This window comes from Canis lupus, chromosome 11, assembly GCF_003254725.2.
Source record: "Canis lupus dingo isolate Sandy chromosome 11, ASM325472v2, whole genome shotgun sequence".
NCBI classification, from domain to species: Eukaryota; Metazoa; Chordata; class Mammalia; order Carnivora; family Canidae; genus Canis; species Canis lupus.
This window is the reverse complement of record NC_064253.1, coordinates 33,112,704-33,131,862: the sequence shown is the minus strand read 5'-3', so window position 1 is coordinate 33,131,862 and position 19,159 is coordinate 33,112,704. Positions and strand designations below refer to the sequence as shown.

At 39.3% G+C, this 19,159-nt stretch overlaps 1 protein-coding gene across 15 annotated transcripts in view; it reads left to right on the top strand.

Moving 5' to 3' along the window:
* Positions 1-19,159, top strand: part of MPDZ (multiple PDZ domain crumbs cell polarity complex component) — a 167,332-nt gene that overhangs the window by 133,889 nt on the left and 14,284 nt on the right. For all 15 annotated transcript variants that reach the window (XM_025433145.3, XM_025433141.3, XM_025433140.3 and 12 more), the window contains 8 exons: positions 1,723-1,885; positions 3,649-3,845; positions 5,366-5,457; positions 5,664-5,754; positions 8,199-8,279; positions 16,555-16,647; positions 16,732-16,806; positions 18,023-18,197. In XM_025433145.3, coding sequence (XP_025288930.1) covers positions 1,723-1,885; positions 3,649-3,845; positions 5,366-5,457; positions 5,664-5,754; positions 8,199-8,279; positions 16,555-16,647; positions 16,732-16,806; positions 18,023-18,197 — 967 coding nt within the window. The remainder of the gene's footprint in view (positions 1-1,722; positions 1,886-3,648; positions 3,846-5,365; positions 5,458-5,663; positions 5,755-8,198; positions 8,280-16,554; positions 16,648-16,731; positions 16,807-18,022; positions 18,198-19,159) is intronic.

Genomic DNA, 19,159 nt, shown 5'->3' with positions numbered 1-19,159 from the left:
CAGATTTTGTTCCCCTTTTTAGAAATCAGATGGGCTTAATTTAGACTTGCTAACATTTTCTGTTATTATAATTTTTTTATTTTAACCAGAAGAAAATGTAAATTATATACTTTCCCCCTCCCCAACCTTAGTATATTAAATGAACCTGGATTGGATCAAATGAGGTTTTTTATTTGGTCATTTTCATTTGCACATTGTTGATTTGAGAGTTTTATGGCAGAGCACTGTTTATTGTTTGCACTGGTACTTTTGGTCTGATGTGGCCAGTTGTGTGTAAACCAAACATTTTAACACAGTGGATTCTGTAACTTGAAAATCTATTGCCTATAAGTTTCTATCATTCAATTCTCCTTTACTTTGCCAGGAAAACAGTACTTGATGTTTATTGGGTTCGTTTTGGGGCAGCTTAGAATCCTGAAGTGGTATCTGAATCAACAAAGAAAGATCACATTCAGTGTTATATAGTTTTAGTATTAGGTAATATTCTGTGGTATTCTGATTCTTGACACCAATGAATAATTCCTAAATATGTGTGCATGCTTATCATTAGATGTGTTCTATAGGAAGTTTTTATAAATTGCAATCTTTTTCCAAATACACACATATAAAACAAAATGAGGTATATCAGAAGGATTTTTGGAAGGATAAAGGATACAGTGAAAGAGAGGAAAAATGTATGTTCAGGGCCTCAGGGACAGCTTCATACTACGATTAGAACTTCAGTGGGTATCTTTGACCATTGAATTAGTTACTGTCACTATGGAAATTGGAGGAGACAGCATGGCATAATGGAAAGTGCATTGGATTAAGAATTGAGGCAAAACAAATATAGTACCAGTGTGATTTTGAACAAATCTTCTTATGGCCTCAAGTTTTTCATCTGCAAAGTGAATAAAACAAATTCAGTGACTTACGGGCCTTTCGAACTCTAGTATTCTATTTGATAATCTATAATATAGGAACCTGATACCAAGTCACTTTTTTGAAATAGGACCCATAGCCCTCAGTGATGGCAAGTATGCCACACTTTGGGTTTGTATGAGGTGGTCTCTTCCGTTTTCTCATTTACCTTGTGAGCTACCTTGACAAAGAGATGATGATGTTGTCCCTTAAAACTGAGTCTGTGTGCTCTGTGCTGACAAACTGGCTCCCCTGGTAGGTGAACCTGCATGTGTCCTGCTCATTTTCATGGTTCTGTTAAGAGAGGCACTTGGAGAGAGGATTCAGGTAGCAATGAGGAATTCTTTATATATATAGTCTCACAAGCAACCTGTGAACTTCTTTAATTGCTTAATTAACTTACTTGTTAACTTTGTCCTAGTTTCTTGGAAGACTTTTCTAGATCCACAGAATCTTGCCCATGCCCCTGCATATTTATGAAAACTTTTGAAAGAGAGTTTTTTTTCCAAAAGGAGGAGTTTGTCATTGAAGCCTTCAAATTGAATAATTCATTGGCCTAAAATACCAAAAAGCAGTTTAATGAATTATGCTCTGAACATACTACTTTGTTTGGTATATTTAAACCTTACCTGAATCCTGTCTGCCTATATATATATATATATATACATACACATACACACACACACACACATATGTGTATTTTTTTCCCATGATCTATGTGTCAGGTGTTTTAGCACCAGTTTTTGACATTATACTTTTATTTCTTTTGGGTTTTTCTTCGTTAGACTGCGCATACCCACTTCATTCTTCCTGTTCCCACAGGCACCCAGTCAGTCGGAATCAGAGCCAGAAAAGGCTCCCTTGTCCACTGTGCCTCCGCCCCCTTCTTCAGCATTTGCAGAGATGAGCAGTGATCATACACAGTCATCTGCAAGCAAAATCTCAGAAGATGTGGATAAAGAGGATGAGTTTGGTTACAGCTGGAGTAAGTTGCCTTTTGTGATATATAAGAGACGTTAAAAATAGCTGAGTTTCTCCAGGCTTATGCCCTGGATGGTTAAGTATGTTTCAGCTTTAGTTACACATACCGCAATTTTGTGTGGAAAAATTACTGTTTGTTTTGCCTGAACACAGGACACATTCTCCAGGCATGAGATCATGTTCTTCCTTTCCGTTAAAGGACCCGTCCTGCTAAAGCCCATTTTGCCATTTGTGTGAGAATTAAAGGGGGCAGGGCACTCTCTCAGAAGTACGGGATGACCTTGAACAAGTCATTGTCCCTCTCCAACCTCAGATTCCTCACTGTAAAATGTGGTTGCTGCTGGTATTTTGCCTTGAACTCTGGCATTTTTGGTACTAGCGTGGTAATGTGGAATAATTGTGGAGATGAAAATTTGGGATGTCTGACAAGTTGTAAAACTGCTTCTAAATTTTTGCCTAGTGGCCATTCTTCTTTGGAAAATACTGTCCTTACCCAGGTTGCTAACATTAAATTTGAAATGTCTGAGAAATGCTAACCACCATGTCTGATGCACAGGAAGCATTCTAAGGCAGCTGTTATTAGGATCATTGCAGTGTCTCTTTTTTTAAATGAAATAAACCTTTTTACAAGGAAATGTTAAAAATTTAGTGAAAAATTATCAATGTATCAGTGTTTTAAAAAGTTTTATTTTAAAAATAGAATTATTTCCTTTAAGAAACCATGGCATATGCTTTTGGGGAGTATACAGTGTATAAAAATTGTGCTGCTAGATTCTAGAAGGAATCAGGAAGTGACAGTTTATGAAGTTGATGCACTTAAGAATCAATATGGAATGCAAGACATCAGCTGCATAGTAACATAATTTGTAAAGTTTGCAATATTCTAAGTCTATTTTCAATAGAATCGATATATTGCTAATCTATTGAGGTGGCCAGAACGTACTCTGAGAACATGAGACAGAATGTTATGTCACAAGCCACCCCAGAACTTAATGCTTTAAGGAAACAGTTTATTATTGTGTCATGGTGTTGAGGTTGACTGGGCTTAGCTGCGCTGGGCTCACTCACATGGCTGGAACTTCGTGTTGGCTCCTGGGTGGTTGTTCATCTGGGCCTATGTGGCCTAGGGCACCTGCATGTAGTCTTATCTTCTCAGATTCAAGAATAAATTCTACCTCTTGAACACATGGGATGGGAGAGTTGAATGATCTCCTCTAATTAAGACATGTGTCCTAAAGCTGAGACAAGCATCTTGATTGTCTTACCTGATGGCTGTGTGCAATAAGAAAATATATTCCTCTTATTCTGGATATATGTACCAAGCAGCTGCCCAACCAGGTGCGACATGCATGCCCTTTTTCCTATGGGAGAAAAGGTTCCACTGACCAGTAAAGATAAATCCTCTAAATGTTCTGTTCTCTGCAAATGACAAAGTGGCACTCCATTTTAATCAGAGTCTTTTGAGAGTTTGTTAATGAATCCACCTAGGTGAACTGATCTGTCCAGACCCTCCACTCTCTGTGCTTCAGATGCAAAGAAATTTCCTCAAAGTTTGGTACTCCAGGAAACTGGTCTTGACACACCTGCATGGCCAGAGTTTAGTTTTTTTTTTTTTTTTTTTTTTTTTTTTTTTTTTTACAATTTGGTAATTGGGATTTACATTTTGGTCCAAGTAAATGTCCTTTTGAAGCTAAATAACCTTTCATAGTAAACATCAACTGTAAATTAACTGAGTACCTGTGATTTTGTTGTTGTCGTTGTGTGTAGAAAATGTCAGAGAGCGGTATGGAACCCTAACAGGAGAGCTACATATGATTGAACTGGAGAAAGGTCGTAGTGGTTTGGGTCTAAGTCTTGCTGGGAACAAGGACCGATCCAGGATGAGTGTCTTTGTAGTGGGGATTGATCCAAATGGAGCAGCTGGGAAAGATGGTCGACTGCAGATTGCAGATGAGCTTCTAGAGGTAAGTTCTTGTGGAAAACGCTGAATTTACTCTTGTTGAATTGGTGTACTGGAATCATCAGTTTCCAGAAAATCCACTCGGGCCCTATTTGGTGACTGAGAAAACTATTGCTTGCCTAATAAAATAGATGCACTGCAGCAAATTTGGCTGTAAACCAGATCTCTGCTAAGTAGAGTCCATGTTCCCATTAACTTCCATTAAAAGGTTGTGACTGGGTAGCACCAGAAACAGTTTTTGCCCCAAGACAGTAATAAAGATCACACTTCAAAAACATTTTTTTGTGTGCTGCATTTTTATTAGGAGCTTTTGAAAAGCCAAATGACCAATCCCTCTTCAGTAATGAGGTTGACCCACTGGACATTCTGGAAGTTGAATTCCTATGGTAGAAGTGATGAGGGTGGGGTGCCATGGGGTCAAGGTTAAGGCTAAATAATGAAAACAGTAACTCAGCCATCCAAACAAAATAAATTTCTGGACCATACTTTATAGTGTTTCGAATTGCATTTGCTTGTTGTGTTTGTCCTTGACTTCTGGAGGCTGGGATCCACGTGTCTTCAGATTGCCTTAATATTCTTTCTTGCACTCTTGCTTCTCCACTGGCTGGCACGACTTAGTCAGGAGTGGCTAAATGATCAGATGCCTTGCACTTCCCAATGGGTACCGTTCTGCTTCAGCACTTTTCTGCTTCCCAAATCCCAAATCTGCCTTTGGGAGTGCTTTTCCCCATGGCCTCATCTCAAGCCTGGGTTTTGAGATTAACTCAGAACTGTGATCACAGGGGACTTCCAGGGTAATCTGTGCAGGTCGTTAGTGCTTCCAGGAGAGCCTGTGCTTTGTACAGAACACACTGGAAGCCTGGTGCCTTTAGGAAGTTTACTCCCTGCTTACCTATAGTGGGTCCAAGTGATGCCTTTGTCATCTGTGGGGATCAGACCACCTGCATGTCATTTTATTTTATTTTTTTTAAAGATTTTATTTATCTATTCATGAGAGACACACAGAGAAAGAGAGAGAGGCAGAGACAGAGGCAGACTCCATGCAGGGAGCCCGAAGTAGGACTTGATCCTAGGTTTCCAGGATCATGCCCTGGGCTGAAAGCAGTGCTAAACCGCTGAGCCACCTGGGCTGCCCAACCTGCATTTTAAAGTTGGCTTTAAACATGGGCTTGTAGGGACACCTGGTGGCTCTGCAGTTGGGCACCTGCCTTTGGCTCAGGGCGTGATCCTGGAGGGAGTCCTGGGATTGAGTCCCACATCGGGCTTCCTGCATGGAGTCTGCTTCTCCCTTTGCCTACGTCTCTGCCTTTCTCTCTGTGTCTCTCATGAATAAATAAATAAAATCTTTGAAAAAAATAAAAATGCTTGTCTTCATTCACCATCACAATCAGGCTCATGCTCTGGGAAGGAAAACACATGTAATATTTTAAAGGAAGAAAAAATGACCATTTTATTAGCTAGATAAGATAAAGAATTAGCAAAATTAAGATTTCAGGTTCAGTTAATGCTATTTGTTTCTCATAGATCAATGGTCAAATTTTATACGGAAGGAGTCATCAGAATGCTTCTTCAATCATTAAATGTGCTCCTTCGAAAGTGAAAATAATTTTTATCAGGTAAGCATTTTCTTTTCCTGGTTTACTAAGTACTTTTTGGTCTTCAATTCAGAGTTCCTTAATTGAAAATAAAACATTTATAAATGTATGAGTGTTATAGTCCCAGTTGCAGAATTTTCTCTAATAATCCTTCTGAGTCTTCAAAGTAAAAGAATGGAAATAATATGAATCATTATGCTATGATAGGTCAATGCTTTTTCTTTTAGAAATAAAGATGCGGTAAGTCAGATGGCTGTATGTCCTGGAAATACAGTAGAACCTTTGCCTTCTGCCTCAGAGAATTCTCAAAATAAGGAGGTATGTGTCTTGTGTTTGTTTCTCTGGGATGATATGATTGATAAACTATGTATTAATTCAGCGAACAATTATAGAGCCCTTACAGGAATGCTAAAAGAGAAATGACTCATGGTCATGGCCCCCAAGGAGTTGATAGCCTTGTATAAGAAACACTCATGTAAATAAGCACACCACTTACATGAAGGCCATCAGTAGAGTCTGCATAGGGAATAATGAAGGTAGAAAAAGTTGTCAGGTCTCCTTCAGAGATAGTGACAATGACTCCCTAGGTGAGGCGACACATGGAGTATATGTTGGAAGTAGAAGATGTGAGGGGCAAAAATATTCCAAGCATAGGGCATGGACTAAGGAATGGCATGGTGGCTCTGGCAGATACAGGGAATGAAAATTGCAGAGCATCACTGAATAGTGGGAGATGGGGAATGAGGAACTGGTGAGGGAAAGGGTCATTGAGAAGGAGGAGATAGCGTCAGATCATGGGAATTGTGATGGAGGCCTTCTTTTTGAGGCCTTGGGGAACTCAAAGAATAGGAGTTATATTTTTAAGCATTTTTCTGGAAATCATGTAGAGAAAAATCAGAGGTTTCAAGGAAGAGAAGCCAAGATAAAGGGAGTAAGAAAATCATTGGAGTAATTCAGGAGAAAGATAATGATGGCCTGAACTAATGCAAAAAAAAAAAAGAAGAAGAAGAAGAAGAAGGAGAAGGAGAAGGAGAAGGAGGGAGGGGGAGGGAGGGAGGGAGGAAGGAAAGAAAGAAAAAAGAAAGAAAAGAAAGAAAGAAAGGAAGAAAGAAAGAAAGAAAGAAAGAAAGAAAGAAAGAAAGAAAGAAAGAAGAAAAAAGGAAGGAAGGAAGGAAGGAAGGAAGGAAGGAAGGAAGGAAGGAAGGAAGGAAGGAAAAGAAAGAAGAAAGAAAGAAAAAAGAAAGAAAGAAAGAAAGAAAGAAGAAAGAAAGGAAAAAGAAAAAGAAAGAAAGAAAGAAGAAAAGGAAAGAGAGAAAGAGACAAAGAGAGAAAGAAATGATTATGTCAGAAGTTTCCGAAATTTAGGATCCAACTTAGCAGTACATTATCCATAGTGAAATGTACTCAGTGAGGAGCAGTGAGTGGTTGAGAATCTATTTATATGACAAGTATTTATTGAGTATCTGCCTTATATCAGGTACTGCTTTTGGGGCTGGGAATGGGCTGGTGAATGGAACAGACAAGATGTAGAAGGCTTCCAGATGACTGACTTGGTGAATGGCTGACTTCTACCAAAATAGAAAAAAAATTAAAAAGCAGATAATTTGTAAAAATGGAAAACACTCTAATTGAGGCACCTTAAGAAAGAAGTGCCTATTGAAAAGCCTGGTGGAGATTTACATTAGGACATTTGGTCTACAGTTTAGAGATGAATTCCCATAGATGAATATTGGTCATTTGTTAGCAGTGGGATCTGAGGCTCTTAAGTACAGAGAATACCTAGAAAAGAGAAGAGGGCCAAGGTCAGAATTATTTAATAACAACAAGGAGGAAGCCTAACAAAGAATGGTCAGAGGTAATGAGGAAGGACCAGGCGGGTATGTTGCACAGCAGTGGAGGAGCACACATTTCAAGAAGAAGGGTATATTCTACAATCTTGAACGCTGCGAAGAGGTCAATAGAGTCCATTGCTCTTGGCGCCTAGCTGATTACTAGTGTTTTCTGAGAAAGCAAATGATGGATAAAAAAAATTAGGATAGAGAAGACAGTGATTAGAGGATAATATAGACTTTAGAGTGTTTTGGTGGGACTTTGATATGTGTAAGTTTCAGATACTCGTTTAGGATGGATAAAAGAACACCTAGAGAATGAAAAGCTTAAAATGAGAGGAGCCATGATGATTGCAATGTGAGAAGGTATAGAAATGGAAACTCTCCCCTAAAGGGGTATATAAACACTGGCCTTATCTGTCCATGATGAATGTCACTCATTCTGGTGAGCTGAGCAATCATTCATAATGGTGAATAGAGTCAAGTGGTTTTTAAAGATTATAAAGGAGAAAATTTTATGTTCATATGAATGGTACTACATATAGAGCCCTTAATAAAATGGAATATTTTAATAAGTTTCAAGCAAAACATTTAAAAGCTGCTAAATTTACTTGATGACTAAAACCACGAATCATAGAGATTGGTGCCTCTGCTAGTGTCCTGTGTGTCAGTGAGTTTCACTGTTGGGTAACTGGGTTGCTATTCGACTTCATTATAGAATAAATCCAGGTAGTCTTGAGAACCACTGTGTCCCTGTGCTCTAAAATAATTTTTGTCTAATCATATCTTATAAGTATTTTAAAGAGAATATAATGTTCATAAACTGCCTAATGAAATGTTAATGAATTATAATACTTGAAATAATTTTGATTAAGTGGCCCTTATTAAACAGACAATTTTTGTCTTTTTTTGGCATTTCTTTCCCTCTGTTAGGCCGAGCCAACTGGTACTACTTCCGATGCAGCTGTGGACCTCTGTTCATTTAAAAACGTGCAACATCTGGAGCTTCCCAAGGTAAATCTGCTTTGAATTGGTTTGAAATGATGTGAGCACCTTTTATACCAGTGACCCAATTCACTAGTTCTCAGAAGCATGGTCTCTAGACCGGCAACATCAGCATCACCTGGGCTCTCGTTAGAAATGCAGATGTTAGGGCCCACCCAGACCTATTGAATGAGAAATTCTGGGGGTGGACCCACATGTTGAGTTTTTATAAGCCTTCTAGGTGATTCCAGTGCACACAGATGTTTGAGAGTGTCTGTGTTAATTGATACTTTAGCAGGGACTAAGCTTTTTCCTGCGTTTATGATTATCCCAAGGGTGTAGCATTTAGCAGTCTCTCCTTTGATTCATTTACCAAGGATCTGCTATGGAGGAAATAAAAAGAATAAAGAAACAAATTATAGTCTTTGTCCTTCATAAAACTGAAAGCTCAAATAACTAGAAGTTTCCCTGATATCAGTGAAATATTTACTTTTGAAAAGATCTGAATCTTAGGTTCAAATGACCACTTTAAAGAGGTGGTTTGCTGAACAGAAAAGTGCAGCAGGCTCATGCTGGAATGTAGTCTGCGGGTGGTCGAGGGAGAATATTCGCAGAGAAAGCCTTGAAGTGCTCAGGAAGAAGAGGAAGGCCAGCCAGGGGCTGGCATGGAGCAGGGGGATGTTCACTGCAGGCAGGACAAAGAGAAGTGGTCCATGTGCCCCTCTCCAGCTACGAGGCAGTATAGCATGGTGCTCATGAGCCTTGGCCCAAGAATCTGGGTTCAGTCCTTGCTTCATCGTGTGTGTACCTGACCCCATTACGTGATCTTCCTTTGCTTCAGTTTTCTCGCCAGTTAATTGGAGATGATAATATTACTTTTGACCTGATTGTAATGATTAAACGAGCCGTCTGAAAGTCATTGGCATGATACCTGGCATATAGTCAGACTTTGTTAAACATTTAGGGGTGAAAAATTGACTGTTATTCTATTGATTTGGTTTCTTTTTTTTAATAAGTGTGTGCAAAATGGATTGCCCTGGTCGTCCTTACAGTACATTTAAAAGAAATCATTATTACCTGCAGTTTGTGTTGTAGGTAGAAGGAGAAGAGCAGGAGTCAGTAAAGCCTTTTGCTTTTTCTACCAAGAAGTTCATACACTTTAGTCCAGGAAGGAATCCCTTGCTCTCATTTAAGAAAGAAGATACCTTCCTTTTTCCCCTGGTGTTTTCAGATTGAGTTTACTTTTCCTCAAAAATCCAGAAGTATCAGAATTTCTAGCAGTGAACAGTGTAGTCATTTCCCTACAATTTTTGAATCATGAAGCATTAAATATGTGTGCTGGATTCATTATAATGTGGGTTTTTTTTTTAATATAGGTTTATGCTTATCTTTAGAAAAGCCCAAAATAAGATCTTTTTTTACACATATCCTTTCATTGCATTGATCTAATTTATTTATGTAGAGTTTAGAACATCCTAAAATATAATGAGTGCCCAGGAAATGTTGGAGGAATGACCCTGTTAAACAGGTGAAGTACAAGCAGAACACTGTAGTTAGTGGTTGGGCATGGAGACTTACAGCCAAACCTCCTAGGTCAGAGCCCTCCTTTGCCTCTTCTAGGCTGCTGTCTGTGACCTTGGAAAGGGTTCTTAATCTGGACAATTTCCCCTCTACCAAGTGGAGATGATAGTAGTACTCACCTCATAAAGTTGTAGTGAGAATTAAATATATATTGTGTGAAGAGTCCAGTACCTTGCACACCTGTGTAACTACTGTGTTCTTTTTATTGTCATAATTATTAGGAAAGAACAAGCTGGCAGAGAGACGTTTGACTGCTTCCTGGGAACAGTTTTCTCTGATGCTGTCTCCTGCTGCCTTGGGCTACTTAAAGAAGGTGTTCTGTAGATGTTTAATCATCCTAGTCCCCTATTCAGAATCTTTCAAGGACTTTCATTCTCAAACAGATAAATTCAAGTCTCTTGGCTTGGCATTCAGCACTGGAGGGCAAGGGGCAGGGATAGAGGCCCTTCTGAGTGATCTCTGATAAATCACTTGGAAACTTGATCTCATTGGTCCTCACTCCTCTTCTGTAACTGGGGCTGCCCTTATCAAGGCTTACTGTTGGGATTCTTTAAGCTAATAAGCAAGCTGCCTTCATTATGGCAGTCAGTATAAGAGCTAGTCTCTGTCTTTAGCCTCCTGCTGATTTATGCGGCAGGTGTCTATTATGTGCACTTACCTCTCTGAAGTAGTTGCTGTAGGGGAATCAAGAATTTGAAGAAACTTCAGGTTTATTGCCTACAGAAAGCTTCCATTTATATGTAGATTTCAAACAAATCTAAAGCTTGGCTAACTACAGTGTATTTATTGATGAAAGCCAAAGTGAATAAGAATCTTTTATTTATTTTCTTACCCCAAGTTCTATTCTTTTTTTTTATTGGAGTTCAATTTTCAACATATAGCATATCACCCAGTGCTCATCCCATCAAGTGCCCCTCTCAGTGCCCGTCACCCAGTCCCCCATCCCCCCCCCCCCCCCCCCCCCCCCCCCCCCGCCCACCTCCCTTCCACTACCCATTGTTCCTTTAAAATCAGCTGACATTAGAAGCAGTCAACTGTGGCTTAAAGTGTGGGCCTTAGGAGCCCCTCAGCTTTTCTGGACCTGTTTCCTTGTCTGTAGGAGAGGGAAATAATAAAACCTTTATATTAGAAATCTTTTTGTAAGAATTAAATGAAAGAATCTGTATAAAGCACTTAGTACGGTGTCTCTCCCAACTGGATGGGGGCTCCCAGATATGGGGCAATGATTGTGTGGAAGCCAGTGATGCAGGGGGTTAAAGAATTCACCTGAGGCAGAACAAAGGCAATAGAAGTTTATTGGAAACACAGGAAGCGGTGGGCAGGACAGCAGAGGAGAGGCTGTTTACCATGAGGCAGCGGGTGAGGGCTATTTTAAAAGAGGGAAGGTAAGGAGGTATGCAGAGGTATGAAATTTTTCCTTTTTTGGTAACTGTGCCTAGTGGTAAGGAGCCCATTGGTCAGTTAGGGCCTGTGGATGTTTTGAGGTAGGTGGCCTGATGAGCCAGTCTGTATTCAGCTGGGGAGTGGGGAGAGTCATGGTGGGGCCTTTTCTGCATTCCATTGCTCAAGCCTGTTTGCCTAAAAGCAGCCTACACTTAGCACAGTTCAAGTTATTTTCCTTAATAATTTAACTGTAAGGTTCTGAATGCTTCACAGAATATGTTCTTAAAAACATTCTTTGAGGCAGCCAATGCTAAAAATGAAAGATTAAAAGACACCTGTCCACTCTGAACCCCATTATTAGCTGACTCTAGGAACAAAACTCAAGAAAGCAAAGAAGGGAGAATTAATTCAGCCTTCTAATATCCATACCTCATCTGCAAGTCTTAAAAATACTCTGTATTTTTAAAAAGTATGATTATTTGAAACAATTTAATGACAAAGTCACGTGTGTTATGTTGTTTACTTCTCAGCAACTCTGATTTTTTAAAAAAATTTTCCCCACTTATAATAGTTCTCATAACTTAAAATGAGAGAGTTAGAACTTACATTCTGGTCTTATACCGCCAAGTCCCATTTTTTCCATTCCTTATTTCAGCTTGAGACTGGGGCCCATTTACTTTTCTAAAACACCTATATATTTCTTATAAGAATCTTCTACTTCATTCAGACTGACTCGTATCAAGAGTCCATGGTGGGCACCTGGGTGGCTCAGTGGTTGAGCATCTGCCTTCAGCTCAGGGTGTGATCCTGGGGTTCAGGATCAAGTCCCACATTGGGCTCCCTGTGGGGAGTCTGCTTCTCCCTCTGCCTAAGTCTCTGCCTCTCTCCCTGTGTCTCTCATGAATAAATAAATAAAATCTTAAAAGAGTCCATGGTGATTTATTTTGAGAATTCTTCCCTTCTTGCCTTCGCTTATACCACATGGGGTACCTTCTGCTTTCTTTTAGCCTATCTAAATCCTATATAACTCAAGATCTAGCTTGATCTCATGTCTGTTTATTTTGAAATATTCCTTCAACATTCTGACCTATATAATGTTTACTAGTAAATTCTTCATTTATCTGCCATTTGACCATGGCTGGCTCAAACGTGTCTCTTGCAGAAAACACTCCTGTGGGTAAATTTTCTATATGTCTATATTGCAAACATGTTGAAAAAGAAGAAACTGTTACACTACTTCTATTATCTTACATAGTATGGGATGCCATGGTTCATACTAAGTATGCAGGAGGGAAGAATGGATGAACACTGACATGCTGTGCACACAAGGGAAAGATCCAAGTATGGGATAATTTTTATAACTGTTTCAAAATAGAAATTGTAGTACAAGTGCATTTCTAGTTCTGTTTTCACTCCTTAGAAGCTCTCCAGACAGGTTAATTATCTTTTCTGGGGGAAGGAAAAAAAGGAAAGAGTGTAACTGGGGTATAGGTGGGGTAGAGTGGTGCAGAGGGAGAGGGAGAAAGAGAATCTTAAGCAGACTCCAGGCCCAGCACGGAAGCTGACATAAGGCTCCATCTCCTGACCTGAGCTGAAATCAAGACTCAGACTCTTAGCTGACTGAGCCACCCACGAGCCCCGGTTATCTTCTTTTTCTTTTTAATCCCCTTTTTAAAGTGTGAGAATAGAAGTATAAACAGAAAGTTTATAATGTGTATAATCTAAACCCTTAGTGACTAAAATGCTAATTCAATTTATCAGACAAAATACTTTTGATTACAGATTTGTTTTAAAGCACATTTTACCCTAGGAGAGTACCTGTCATCAAAAGCAACCTTACACAACTTTTCAGAGATACGTTTCATGTCCATACTGTTTTATAGGGTCAGAGTCTTCAGATAGCATTAAGAATTTTTCTTCTGTATTTTTGGAGCATCTTCCAACTTCAGAACAGCTCTGCTGATAATCATGGTGGGTTAGCTTCATCCCACTTTTAATTCTTATTCACTTTTTTCTAGCTGTGTAATGATAAAACTGTTACTCCATAAATAAGTTTCCCTAACTTGTTTCACCTTCTCTATATGATGGCGTTTTAGTAACTGGCTCAGAACAGTGTTTCTCAGACCTTTTCTGTTCAGGACAATATGTCCTGTGGCAGCAGTGAGGTGGAGAGCTGAACAGTAAGCTAGGAAACTGCACTCACACCCTCTTACCCTTACTCGTATTTCATCCTGCTCTTCTGATATCAGTAGATCGTCTGTAGCTGTGTATATATGTGTTTATTTTTATAGCATTATATAGCATTGAGCATATTATATATGCAGATGTGTAGCTTATTGTTCCTTTTAGGACCCTGCCTGTTGCTAATAACAAAAACACGTCCTCCTACAGGCTTAGTGGAAGAAGGGGGTTTATGGTCTCAGGTTACTGGGCAGTGATATTCCAGGATAGTTGATCTGTGGCTCAGTCAGTGGTGTCATCAAGAGCCAGTTCTTTTCCTCTCTCTGCACAGCCATCAATGGTCAGGTATATTGCAAGAGTGGTCTTCCTCTCAGTTTTAGAATGGCTGCCAACCATAGTTGGGGGTCACGTGCTACATCTTTCACGTGCAGTTGGGGGCTGGAGGGAAAGTGGCTGTCTCATAATTCTGAGTAAAATTCCTCAAATCCATGCTAGGTGAGCCAGTTCAGCCCGTGCCTACTCCCAAGCTAGGGACTGTGACCATGGAATAGAATTCCTTGGAGTTATTTCTCCACTGTTGCATAAATTACCACAGAATTTAGAAACTTGAAACAATAGACATTTATTATCTCGGTTTCTGTGGGTCAAGGATTTGGGAGCAGTTCAGCTGAGTGGTCTGGTCAGACTCTGTTGTACAGTTTTCCAACACACTGCCAACTGGGCCTGCAGTCATGTGAAAGCTTGAGCAGGGCTAGATCCTCATCCAGGATGGTTTACTTGAATGACTACTGGCAGGAAACCCTGTTTCCTCTCTGTGGTGCTGCTTTCTTGTCTTCATAAGGCTTCCCTCAGAGCAGGTGATCCAAGAGAGCAAGGAAGAAGTCTTGATGCCCTTTGAACATAGTTGTGAAATTGTACACCATTCCTTCTGCTTTATTCTGTATTTTACAATCAGGTAACCCAGTCTAGTGCACATTCAGGACCCCCTTCTTGAAGGGAGGAATATTAAAGGGTTTGTGAGCATATTTTAAAATCACCACCCAAAACATAGGCAGAGAGAGAGAGAGAGAGAGAGAGAGAATGAGCAAGAAAGAGAGCATGCCCCTGTATGTTGTTTGAAGCAGCAAGGGGTGGGCAAGGGGCTGGATATTCTGACAAAAATCTGTGAGCTTGTATGAAGGAATAAGATGAGAATGGTATTAAATAGATAACTAGCAAGTGCCCACTGTACTAATAATGTACTTTCCTGACTATAGATAGGCAATAATAGAATCAAATCTGAGTTGAATACATAGAGTCATTGTAGATGTAGAGTATTTCTTATTCAAACAAATGTTTCTTTATGGTAACAGGAGAGATCATTGGTATAGAAAATCCCAAATAGAGGGTTTAACTAAATCAGGTGTATTTGGCATTGGCATTGGGATTTTGTCTTTTTGGTAGCACATTCACCTCTGGATTCATTAAACCTGATTCTTTCCCCACTGGATCAGGATTCAGGGTATCAAAATCCTGGCAAGTTTAGAAAATGTATCCAAAGTTAATGTAATTCTATCCTGTAGGACAATAAGTAGAAGGAATGCATGTGTAATAATAACACTGTATATAGTGCATCAAGTTTTCAGTCCCTTTCTTATTATACCTGATCCTCACAGCAGTCTCATGGTTGGGCTGTGAGGTCCACTTATAGGTGGGGATTTTTGATAAATACCGTGTAGCACTACAAATGTATTTTCTCTTTCTTGCGATTTTTCTTAGTACCATTTTCTTTTCTGTAGCTTCCTTCATTGTAAGAACATGGTATATAATACATATAACATACAACATGTGTTAATCACCTGTTTGTTATCGGTAAGACTCCCAGCCAACAGCAGGCTCCTTGTAGTTCAACTTTTGAGGAGTCAGAAGTTCTGCATGGATTTTCAGCTGCACATGGGGGACTGCAGCCCCCACATCATTCAAGGGTCAGCCTATTTCCCCCTTTTTAGAGAAGAAAACTGAGATTTACACATGTCATGTGACATATCCAAATTCCTACAGCTAGACAGTAAGTAAGTGAGAACTGAGCTCTGCTCACTCTAAAAGTGCAGTTTTCTCTGCCTTAACCAACGTGTGACTGATAGGAGAGCTGTGGTAGAGAGCGATGCACAGTGACAGTCTGAAAATCATCAAACACAAATAATCTACCTCTGAAAAGCCACAATGCTGATAATCTTTAAAATGCTGATGTGGGCCTCCTCTTGATGTCATTGTCATGACCCTTGATGCCTGATGGCAGGTGTGGACCCCATGTGCACATTTCATAGAAACCATGGTAGAATTTCCTTTCCTCTCTTTGGCTTCACATTTCCCTGTGCAGAAACTGTAATGAAAATGGTTGCTAGCTCTAACCAGAATGAAAATATTCAAAACCCTATTTTAATTTTATTAATGTAAACATTACAGAAATGTAAAAGCTGATACTCTGGAACATTTGGTCTTGATAAAAGAAAATGTGGAAAATATAGACAAAATATGTATCGCTCTCTAAGCTTGGCAGGCTTTCAGCACACGTCTTTGGGCCTAGAGTTGAGAGATTTTCACTCTGTACCAAATCAAAACACAAGTGTCTGGGGAAACAATACTGGGTATTCAGCCCCAGAAAGGACGAGCATGCAGAAGTAATTGTAGTCTGTCTGCTAAGAGAAGAAGGGTGGGATGAAGGGGCCCGTTTTGGTGGTTATTTCTTAGCTGTAGGCCAAAAAGAGGAAGCAAGATACTTTGATTTGGTTTTAAATGACTTATTCCATCGGCCAGTTACACAAAACTGCACTGGCAAATGATGTACATTCAATGAGTTATTGAACGCATTTTGTTCTCTGGATGTTTTGCTGAAGTTACTAGAGATGTGTAACTGGATATATATGATAAATATACTAGAAATAGTAAACATGTGGGAGGAAAGAATACATTTGAATATTTGATAGAAAAGAATTTATTTCCATTAAAAAGTTTAAAAGTTTGCTTATGAAGAGATTTCTATTAGTGAACTTTCAGAATGGCTTCAATCAGTTTTCTAGCCCTTGGATAGAAGATAATATTCAGAAGTCATGGCCACATACTTTTCCTTTGGATCAATTTAATCTGCTTCAGGTTTTCTAAGTTGTTATTATTTCTCTAGGATCAAGGGGGTTTGGGCATTGCTATCACTGAGGAAGACACGCTCAGCGGAGTTGTCATAAAGAGTCTAACCGAGCACGGGGTAGCAGCCAAGGTGAGGCTCTCTTGCTCTCATAAAGTGGTGTAGAAGGGAATTACTTCCATAAAATCACCCCAAATCTTAAATGTTTCCATTTAGGATGGACGGCTCAAAGTCGGAGATCAGATTTTGGCTGTAGATGATGAAGTCGTTGTTGGCTATCCTGTTGAAAAGGTAAGTTTCCAAAAGGAAGCAGATAACACTGTTAACCCATCTATGGGCATGGCTAGGGCGTGTGTGTGTGTGTGTGTGTCTCTGTGTGTGTGATCATAGGGAATTGGAACCATATAGCTATACCAGACAGATTCTAGAAAACAGAGATCATTAAGGAAAAGAAGAGAGTATACAGAAGTTCTTCAGTTTCTTTTTTCTATTTTCTAATCAAATGATGTTAGAGTATTTTCTATTGCCTAGTAAATCCAGTGTCAAGTGGGCATTTTTGATAAATATCATTTCTATTTACCCTTAGAAAAACTTGAAACTTCTAATATAAAAGGTCAACTTAGTGTTAAGACCAAAGAAATTTTCATGAATATTTGCTCCAATAAATATCCACTGTATATATTGCTTTATAAAGAGTCTCAGTCATGAAATGCCTTACTCTCATTGGGATTAACAGTTACCTATGAGTTTCCTTCTCTTCAGAAGTGGTAATACTTAACTAGTAGTCTCACTTACAGCCTTTCATAGCAAGTGCTAGAAAAAAAAGCTGTGTTTCTCTTGAGATTTGGTGTGCAAATGTTTTTATTTCTACATTGACCAGCAAGAAGCTTAAATCATTTTTTAATTTTTACTTTTTTAATTTAAATTCAGTTTGCCAACGTGTAGTAGAATACCCAGTGCTCATCTTAACATGTGCCCTCCCTAATGCCCATCACTCAGTTACCCCACCCCCCACCTGTCTCCCCTTCTGCAACCCTTTGTTAAACCATTTTTTAAAATTCAGCTTTAATAATTGTCTGGGTTGGACCCTTTAGCCCATATGTCTATGTTCTAACTTTCCATTTGGCTTGACTGTTCTGTTGCATAGTTTTCCTTACCCTGCTTTTAACATAAATGTTTCCATTTTATTAAAAGTGTCTGTGTAAGCTGTTTCAGATTCTTAGTAGAATCAAGAAATGGGTAAAATACCCCGTCTATCTTCTAAGTTTGTGGGGATTCAGACAAATGGGCGAGATTAATTAAAAATGTCAAAAATTGAAAACCTGATGCTTATATAAAAAAGGATATGGTCACTACTAGACTTCTAATAGGAATTCACTGTGGCCTTAATCAATATCAGGCAACTGAGAAACCTTAAGTTCTGATAAGGAAAATGATTCCAGCTATAACAGTGACTTACTAATGTGCTTCTGAATTTTGTTTCCCTACCACACCAACACCCTGCCAGTTTATTAGCCTTTTGAAAACAGCAAAGACAACAGTGAAACTTAGCATTCGTGCTGAGAATCGCGACCCTCAGGCTGTGGCTTCAGCGGCGGGTGCAGCCAGCGGAGAACAGAAGAGCAGCTCCTTGGCTCTGATGGCCCCATCTTCTGGCTCCCCAGAACCAGAGTCCATCCCAAGTAAGGGCCAGTCTCCCATGATTCCTGCTTGTGTGGCACACCCAAACCCAACAGCAGGTTCCTCGGGAGCCTGCTGCCTGTATGTCACTCACTGTGTGACAGGCCCCAGTCAGGGAACACTTTGGTGAAGATATGGTATAAAGACAGGGGCTCCTGAAGAAAGATCACTGGACTGTTAGGCAGGGCACCTGTGTGCTACACGTTAATCACCCAGAGGGCCTTAGGCAACCCATCCACCGGCTCTGAGACTCGGCTTCTTCTGAGCGGTACTCTTTACTCTCTGAGTATCTTTTGTTGAAGGTTCCTGTGATTCCAGGCATTTGACTAATGAAGTAACATCATTTTGAATATTCTTTTTTTATATTGAGCAAGTAATTTAACTTCTTTCAAGCCTCAGTATTCTAATCTGTAAAATTGATACAGTGATGCCACTTTACCAATAGAGTCCATAGTGCCTGGCATTACAAGAAACTCTTAAAAATAATGGTCATTGCTATAATAAGCATAATTGATCTGAGGTCTGTCATTTAGGTGAAATAGATCCTGTTAAAATAGATGAAATGGTTGTATGTGGACCATGGAATGAGACGTGTGTGTCATTAAAATGCCAGTCCAGTAAATTGAGGCTAATTATTCCTTTAAGCTACTTTTTGACAAAAATTACACTAGTGTTTAATAAGACAGCAAATTTCAAGCTTCGTAGCATTGAGAAAAGTACTTAAACACATAGACTTTTTCTGCTATGGGAGGAAAAAATATCTCTTTCGGCCTCCAAACGGAAACACTAAGTTCTTTTGACAGGTTTTAAAGGAAATAGCAGTTTAAAACGTATGTAATAGTTAGACAAAAAAGTCTTAAAGTAATACATATCTGATAAAAGTAATCCTTTATTTAGAAAGACTGGGTAATTCACTGAAATGTTAAAAGGTTTTACAGAAATTGTCTCCTTTTTCAATTTTATG